Source organism: Xyrauchen texanus, chromosome 8 (assembly GCF_025860055.1).
Source record: "Xyrauchen texanus isolate HMW12.3.18 chromosome 8, RBS_HiC_50CHRs, whole genome shotgun sequence".
Lineage (NCBI taxonomy): Eukaryota > Metazoa > Chordata > Actinopteri > Cypriniformes > Catostomidae > Xyrauchen > Xyrauchen texanus.
The window spans coordinates 36,437,812-36,447,275 of NC_068283.1; the positions used below are offsets into that span (position 1 = coordinate 36,437,812).

A 9,464-nucleotide genomic window follows, 5' to 3' on the forward strand; every position below is an offset into this window, starting at 1 on the left:
GAAACAGATCAATATTAAAAGGAACATAACATACGGAATTACATTTTCCTTGATCTTTTAACTAGGTCATTGTACTATAAAACAAACTGTACATTTCAGAAGTCAAAACTTCCTCAAAGCAAAGAGAGCGTTTTTATTTAACCAAGCTGCCAAAACGACTCGTTCTCAACTTCGACATTGTTATGTCACACTGGTAGACATTTTCATCAGACCAACTTCACAACAACACATACTTTACCTTATCACTTCTGTAGCCTCGCCCAATTGTGGCGAGCAGTGAGATGACAATGAGAGAGAGCCAATCATAACAGTGGGCGTTTTTGTCGAGTCTTAAAGGAGAAGCAGCACAAAAACAAGACAGTTTCTGACAGAGGGTCAGAACGAGGGTGGAAAATGATCATGCTTTACAAATACATGACTGTTTTTTGTGCAAAAACTATGGAATAGTTTCCCTAACACTGTTCGAGATGCAGACACACTCACTCAGTTTAAGTCTAGACTAAAGACTCATCGATTTAGCCAGGTATACACCTAATTTATCCTCCAACTCACAATTAGACTGCTTTAGTTTAGTCTGCCGGAACCAGAAAAAGTGATCATGATCTATAATTCTGCAATAAATTGAATGGCATATATTCTTTCATGTATTTACCTGTCTCAACCACGGGACTCCTATCCTGAGGTCACAAGAACCGGCCAGATCCAGCTCCATTCCTGCTTCGTGTCTCTGAATGACAATGACTAAATGCAGCCGGTGCCAGCCAGACACCACTTCAGTCTATTACGATGAACTTCAGAGGATGAACTGATGCCAACTCCAACCATAAGATATGGGATACTTCATATACCACTGCCTGAACCTTAGGATAGACCCCACCAAAATGACCGGCCAGGTTGACTTGACGATGCACCTTACTGATCTCTGCCTAAATCACCTCAGTCTAATGATGGACTCCTGAAATGGAACATGTCGACTATCACTTAATTGCCAACAAAACCCTTCATCAAGGGTTTTTGCATCTATTAATCTTGCAGTTCATACAAAATCATTGTTTAAACACTGTCCCTTAACACTTACTTAGCACTACACAATGATGACTCAAGACATTATAGACATTACAGTTTATCTTATCTTCTATAAAGCTGCTTTGAAATGATGTGTGTTGTGAAAGTGCTATACAAATAAAAATTACTTGTTTTGACAAAAACAGGCAAGAAAACAAGGCATACCTATTTTTAATGTTTTAATATTTGAAATAATTTCTTTTGCTATCTTACACATTTACTTTGAACATTTTCCATACGTCTTATGTTACAACAAATACTTTTCAAATGGCTTTCCACCATTTTTCTCCTTTACGTGACTAAGAGAACCCACCCACCGCAATCAACAAAAATGCTGCATGTACAGTTTTGCAATCAGATTTGATAGTTTATGGCAGATCTTTGACAGATGTGTTACAGTAGAAGCTTTGGTCCATACTGCTCAAGCTAACCTGCAAAGTATGACGCGATGTGACCACGTAAGCGTTACATTCTGCAGAATAGAGGCCACCGTGATCATGGATATGTGGTTGTGAGAGCTTGTTTCTCAAACATTACAAACCAAAAGACACAGTTTCCTTATGGATGCTAAGCAGGGAGATCCAAAGTCACCCCACAATCTGCTTCAAAATATCCAAAGTGCAATCTATGTGATCAAGTACAAGAGATGAGAGTACAAGGCCAAGGTTTTGCTTCAGCACACAGAATGGTATGAATGAAGCAGTTTCCTGTTGACTCCGCAATGAGAGGTGCACAACGGCAATCCTTTCTGTCTGCTTTGTGAAAGTTTCATTTGCGACACGTTCGATGAGGCGTCTTTTTCTTGGTCATCTCTGTCCGGCAGCGACTGCGTTCATCCAGCCATGGCAAGTCAAAATTTCTGAGTAAAAGAACAAGGACACTTAAAATCCTATTTTGTAACAACAAATCAATTGTGTTATAAAAATGCTGTTCATATTATTAGTCTTATGCTGTCCTGGTTGTTCTTTGTGGTTAAGAAACATTGTTATATTAAACTCACTGCTGTTTCAGGTTCGGAAGAGGTCTTCCAAAAGCCACCACTGGCAGAAAAGGTGTCATCATTATAGACTCCACTGAGGAAAGATTCGGAAACAAGCACATTAAAATACTAAAGGGTACCAAACAATACGACATGATACTACTGACCTCACCCAAAATATATGAGGTTAAAATTCTTTGAAACACAGCGGGGAAACCCCGTTGACATACCATCTTCAGGATCTGGATAGAAGGAGTGCAGTTCTGGTTCACTGTCCGCAATGATCTTCCTCCTGTTGTTCATCCTTTGCTGCAAACGCTGGAACATCCTCTGCTCACGAATACGCTGGATATCCCACCTAAAAAAAGGAAAAATTAGGTTTAAAAAAGAGAAGGAGTGAGCTAGTGATCTTATCTAAAGATAAGGAGGGAAGGAAAAAATTGTGAAGAATGCCAAGAAAAGACATTTCTGTAATTTTTGTGTGAGTGTTGGGGGAGGATAGCACAAATGAGTGATTTTAAGATAATAATAAAAAACTAAGAACTGATAAAGATGGATGACACATTTTTAATATTTAACAATCTATTTTTTTCTTAGTGTTATGAGGAAGTCGTGGCCAGGCCGTGATGGAGCATGGCCAGCACGGAATCAGCTGATCTACGGGAGAGGGAGTTAAAGGGGTGGCCGGAGATGCCGATTCGAGAGAGACACATTGCACGTTTGTTTATATTGGTTTTAAGTTTACCATTAAAGTTTGTTTACTGTTCAGCCGGTTCTCGCCGCCTCCTTGCCCATCTTCGCTGCCACCACCCGCCAGAGGAGCAGCCACAGGCGTCTGCCTGGGAACAGCCGCCGAGACCCAGAGGAACCGACTGGTCTACTAAGAATGGGAACCCAGCCGACTGCCGAAAAAGGAAATAGCGGTTCTGTCCACCAGAAGTGCCATCTGCCAGAGGGCGGGGGATCGGTTGAGGACCGGGCGACAGCACATCCGTGAGCCAGCGAGCAAGTTCTTCTCTCTATGTGTGTCTCCGCTCGCCCTTTTCCTCTCCCCATGCTTCCCCTCGACTCTCACCCCAGATTCACAGGAGGCAGGGTGGGCCACCGGCTGACAGAACGGGGTGGGGTGGGGGTTAGTCAGACCGGTGGCGCCCCGGCCTGAATCAGGCAGGGAGGAGTGTGATGAGGAGGAGGGCGTGGCCGGGCCGTCATGGAGCATGGCCGGCACTGAATCAGCTGATTAGCCGGTCCGAGAGAGAGAGATGCACGCAGCCACGTTGCATGTGTGTCTGTGTTTATTTATGTTTGTTTTAAGTTTCTGATTAAACTTTGCATTGACTGTTGAGCCGGTTCTCGCTGCCTCCTTGAACTGTTACAATTATCTATTTGGTTACTGTAGACAAAAAAGTAAACAAAAAACCTTTTCCGTCTCTTCTCATCCAGTTCAAGCTTTGCATGACGCTTCAGAAAGACATTATCGTCCAGACTCTGCAACAGACAATAAAAAAAGAATGAAAAATTAATGAGTATACACATGGGTCAAACGGAAATTAATCTCTATGTGCTCTCAAGTCTTACTAACCTCAGGGATGTCCGATACATCTTTCTTATCCAAGGGCTCTATGATGCTCTTTCGCCAGGAAGGAACTGCGAGCAAGGAACAAAGATACACAGTACATCAATATCATGAGTAGTGAGTGAAAGGCTGATATATCTACCAAGCCGATTATTCAGCCAATATATTTGGCCCTTTTGCAATTATCGCCATCAGCTGAGGTTTACTTAGCCGATTAACAGAAGTGTTAACTTTATCTTGTGTCAGTTACAAAATCTACCAATAAATTTGTCAGAGGATAGATGTTTTTTTTTCCACCTTTAAGCGAATTTAAGTATATACTGTATTAAAGTATTCGATACACTTTAGAATTTTTGAGCACATTTGATTTGCTGTTGTTAAATTGTGTTATCAATAGAGCTGTCAAAGTTAACGCATGCATTTAATTTAAAATGTTTAGCACATACATTTTGCAATTTACGCATTTACCGCATATTACTTCTGAAGTCATTGATTTAACCACTGGAGTCTCATGGATTACTTATATGCTGCCTTTATGTGATGTTTGGAGCTTCAAAGATTTGGCACCCATTCACTTGCATTGTATGGACCAAAAGAGGTGAGAAATTCTACTAAAAATCTTCATTTGAGTTCAGCAGATGAAAGAAAGTCTTACACATCTGGGATGCCAGGAGGGTGAGTAAATTAGAGAATTTTTTTATTTTTGGGTGAACTATCCCTTTAATGGTCACACTGCTCAGTGGTTGAGGCTCAGGGTTACTGACCAGAAGGGGGTTCAAGCCCCAGCACCCTTGAGCAAGGCCCTTAACCCTATCTGCTCCAGGGGTGCCGTATCATGGCTGACCCTGCACTCTGACCCCAGCTTAGCTGAGATATGTGAAAACTAATAAATTTCACTGTATATATGCAAAAAACTGTGTGTATAATGTGTGACCAAAATAAAGGATTCTAAGATTCTACTTGGCCATATAAATATTTGAATTTGATTAACTGTCATTGATATCATCTAAAAATTATCACATCCAGTAAAAGTTTACTAATAGCACCACACTATAATATGGTACAGAAATTAACAAGATGATATCGTACCGGTTTTGATTTTTGGTATTACGATATTTCATTAGTACCAGTATACTGTACATCCCTAATAGGGACTAGTTCTTTTAATTAGTCACCCTCCCAATCAGACTTTGGGAAACTTTTGTTACTTGAATTTGTGCTATTTTTGTAAATTTCTATCTTTATAATGTGGATGGATTTGTTTGGAAAATGTTAATAAACCATTATTGTTAAATATTGTTTTGTTTTCTTTCAAAAGAAGGAAATAAGTGCATGTTGACAGGAAAAGAAGCATATAGGGTCAAAGTTCAGAACTATCCAAATCTGAAATTAATCGCAATTAGACATTTTTATTGACTGACAGCACTAATTATTGATATCAGCAGTTGGCCATCTTGCTCACTAGATATTGGTATTGACATCTACCTTTTAAAAAACCTATATCAGTTGACCACTGATCAAGAGCATCTTAAATTTACAGATAAATATCACTTAAATGGATAGTTCACCCCAAAAATGAAAATTCTCTTATCATTTACTCACCCTCATGCCATCCCAGATGTGTATGGCTTACTTTCTTGTGAAGCTGAAAAATGAAAGATTTTTAGATTAAATTCTTCTCTTTGCCCAATAGGGGGCGGTATGCATGAAGGATGTGAATCACCAAAAACACAAGAAGAAGAATGTGAAAGTGATCTGTTTCTCACCCATTGATTTAACCACTGGAGTCTCATGGATTACTTTTATGCTGATTTAAGTGATTTTTGGAGAGTCAACATTTTGGCACCCATTCACTTGCCGGAAAATGGACCGAAAAAAATTATTTAAAAAAAATCTTAATTTGTATTCAGCAGATGAAAGAAAGTCATACACATCTGGGATGGCATGAGGATGAGTAAATGACGGGGAATTTTCATTTTGTGCGAGCTTTTCCTTTAACTGAATTTCACTCAATTGACTAAACACACCTGCAACTGTGTCCTCGTGCACAGGGGAGGAGTCTCGCCATGGTGACGGGGGTGGCTGATGCCAACGGCATAGGTACATCTCAGTGGTAGACAGATAAGGCAGTTCCTCTGATTGTGACTGTAATTCAGGCCCGATCTCCTCCTGAGATTCCTCCTTCAGAGATGGGCCCTTCTGTGGTAGTGGTGACTTGGGCTGCCCACGCCGCTCTGCCCATCCGGGAGTCCTGGAAAAGAAATCTCCTTTAAGGAGAGAGGAAATATTACCAAATGTAGAGAGCAATTATTTGAAAAAATTGCAAATTATAAATAAAATGCTCTCTTTACATATTTCAGAGGACAAGATTTTGATCTACACCTTTTCAGGCATTTTCCTCCTCTTCCATAGTGCATTTGTTTTAGGGTGTTGACCTGTCCCTCAGCATGCTGTACCTCATCTGAGGCACTGCTCTCTGCCTCAGGTTCCCTATGGCGAGGTGTCTGAGAAGGACGAGATCCTCTTCCGTCTTTCCTCACCATCTGCAGCCGATGTTCCATGCGTTCAATCCGAGCCATAAGCTACAAGCACACAAACCTATGTAAGGCTGTATATGAAGCTACTGTTTCAGATTAATACAAACGGAAACTAATAAAGGATGATTTTTCCATAATCTGCTTAGATTGAGAGAAAACAGTGACATTTGACAGGACAATAAATAAAAAAAACAGTTTCAGTGTTGGGCTAGATACTGCATTTTGCCTTTGTAGGCCAGTGTGGATCTACTAAGAATGGGTTTTCAAACAGGCCCATCACTTGCTATTTTAATACAAAACATGTTAGCATAGCTTTGATTTAAAAATAAAACACTGCCTGGATAAAAACCATTAGCGTACCATCTCTTTTTCAGCTTTGAGGTCATCAATCTCTTTGCTCTTGTTGTGCAGCTGCTTCTGCTGCTGTTCAATCAGTTCCAGTTGCAGCAACAGGATCTGTCGGATGCAGCTGGTCTGCGTGTCCACTAGGCCGGGGCCTTTTCGCACATTCCGACGTTTCCCATCTGGGCTGTTCTCTGGTGAGGGGACCCCCGTCACTGCCACACCCCCCACCGGCCCTCCATCTCTCCGCTGGCTGCTGCCATTTGATACCATGGGATCCATCCTCCCCACGTGGTTGTGACTGCCCTGACAAAACAGTGATTTGCTCTTGACTGGGAAACCTTCGGCCCCCATCTGCTTGGCTGACAGGAGTGACAAGGACTCCAGCTTCTCCCAGTTCTCCTCCTGCCCGATGCACTGCCCTGCTGGAAATTGGTCGGGGCTGCACAACAAACTCTGACAGCTGGTCTTTGCTATGCTGTTAGGATGGTGATGATGTTGCGCACTGTTATGGATTGTGCTCAGCACATGGGTGGTGAACTCACAGCTTTCCTTCTTCAGGGCAACCGGGGATTCATGGGCACCGGCTTGTTTTTTGCTGAGCTCTATCAGGCTTGCGTCCAGTCTGTGTGCTCCATTCATGAACACAGTGGATCGCATAGTCATTGCGATCTTGCTCCAACTGAAGGTGCTTTACAAACACCCACCTCTGTAGATGAGAAGGATTTGTGACAGTCTGGATGTGATTCCTCTATCAGGGCCCTTTCCTATAGCCATTCTGTGGGGGGACGTTAATGTGATTTTATTGCATTTGATGTGCCAAGATGTGTTTTTATTACAAAATAAACAGATTAAAAACATATCTTAAAGGCGTGGTAGGAGCACAAAAATGCATTTATTTGTTCAATGCAGCTCTTAAAGGGATAGTTCACCCAAAAATGAAACTTTTCTCATCTTTTACTCACCCTCATGCCATCACAGATGTGAATGACTTTGCTTGTTCTGCAGCTGCTGAACACAAACAAATATTTTTAGAAGAGCATCCCAGCTCTGTTTGTCCATACTATGCAAGTGAATGGTGACCAAACTGTGAAGCTCCATAAAGCACATAAAGGCAGTATAAAAGGAATCCACATGACTTCAGCTGTTTAAGCCATGTCGTCAGAAGCACTATGATAGGTCTTGGTGAGAAACAGATCAATATTTTACTGCTTTTTTTTTTTTACTATAAATCTCCACTCTCATACAACCTTCCTAAGTGCCCTTCTCTCCTAAATGTTCTTCTTTTGTTTTTGGTGATTTGCATTATTTGTGCATATTGACACCTACTGGGCAGGGAGGAGAATTTAGAGTAAAAAAAAAAAAAAATTAAATGTTGATCTGTTTCTCTTTTATTTTTGTCCCCTTCTCTCCCAATTTGGAATGCCCATTTCCCAGTGTGCTCTACATCCTCATGGTGGCATAGTAACTCACCTCAATTTGGGTCGCGGAGGACAAATCTTAGTTGCCTCCCCCTCTGAGAGCGTCAATCCATGCACCTTATCACGTGGCTTGTTAAGCACGTTACTTCAGAGACATAGCAGGTGTGGAGGCTTCACACTATTCTCTGCTGCATCCACGCAAACCTCACCATGTGCCCCACTGAGAGCGAGAACCACATTATAGTGACCACGAGGAGGTTACCCCATGTGACTGTACCCTCCCTAGCAATCGGCCAATTTGGTTGCTTAAGAGACCTGGCTGGAGTCACTCAGCACACACTGGATTCAAACTCACAACTCCAGGGGTGGTAGTAGCATCAATACTTGCTGAGGTACCCAGACCCCCATGTTGATCTGTTTCTCAACCACACAAATTATATCTCTTCTGATGATGTGGATTTAACTACTGGAGTCGAATAGATTACGTTTATGCTCCCTATGTGTGCTTTTTTTTGTGCTTCAAAGTTTTGGTCACCATTCACTTGCACTGAATGGACATGCAGCTGAAATATTCTTCTAAAAATCTCCATTTGTGTTATGCAGAACAAAGTCATACACATCTGGGTTGGCATGAGGGTGAGTTAATGATGAGAGAATTTTCATTTTAGGATGAACTAACCCTTTAACGCAAGCTGCAAAACAAAATGCAAAAAAAAAAAAAAACACATGGCCAGGAGTAGAAAGTTCATTTATAGAAAGTGAAACATTGTAGTCATATCTGCTTGCTTGCACATCTGCAAAACATGCATTAGGCTAAGCTAACCACTTTTGTATATCTTGCACATTAGCGCTTCACAGCTAGGCTAGCTATGCAGCAGTGCATGCATCGTGTTTACTTTTTCGGGGAGATAATCGTCCAGTCATTGTCTATATATATGCATGCAACGGAGAGTGTTTCAGATCTACAGTGAAACAGCACAGTCATGCAATCTCTCTGAGCACAGACAGCGTCCACCATTTTAGATCTACAGCAAAAACAATGACAAACATTTTCAACAGCTCCCTTCGACTGCACAGAACAGGAAAGACGATGACGCCATTTTAAGTCATAAAAACATGCTGTATATTTAAAGACTGGAGGGAACACATTGCAGCTGCCAACTAACTCGTTCGCCACTACTTTGCATCGACATGTTATTTAAATTTCCCTGTACCCCACCCGAATTTACCTACCGCCTTCCTTTAGCCCACTTTCGGATTTTGTTGGAACGTGCGCCCTGAGCGCATGCGCGGTAACTTCCGCATGCGCAGGATCTGATTGGACGCTGGATTCGAGACTCTTGCTGCATAACATGTGTAACGGTTCTCTGGCGCGCGTGGAAGCTTACATTATGACATCATGCAGTGATTTACTGGAGATATGCGCGCTATTAACATCTCTGAACATATGGGGATGTCACCAAAGACAATTTGGTGACATCCCCCATGTTTTTTTAAGCATATTAGCAGAGGCATGCAGAGAATTACAAAGAAATGACTGATAC

At 41.7% G+C, this 9,464-nt stretch overlaps 1 protein-coding gene across 1 annotated transcript; it reads right to left on the reverse strand.

Moving 5' to 3' along the window:
- Window positions 1-1,184: 1,184 nt before the first annotated feature.
- Window positions 1,185-9,180, reverse strand: msl1a (MSL complex subunit 1a). The gene is given in 10 exon segments (XM_052133078.1): window positions 1,185-1,924; window positions 2,066-2,138; window positions 2,275-2,402; window positions 3,465-3,532; window positions 3,627-3,691; window positions 5,648-5,853; window positions 5,855-5,887; window positions 6,003-6,202; window positions 6,518-7,277; window positions 9,150-9,180. Coding segments are annotated over 9 exon segments (1,512 nt in total). The 5' UTR covers window positions 7,166-7,277; window positions 9,150-9,180; the 3' UTR covers window positions 1,185-1,833.
- Between the last annotated feature and the right edge of the window lie 284 nt (window positions 9,181-9,464).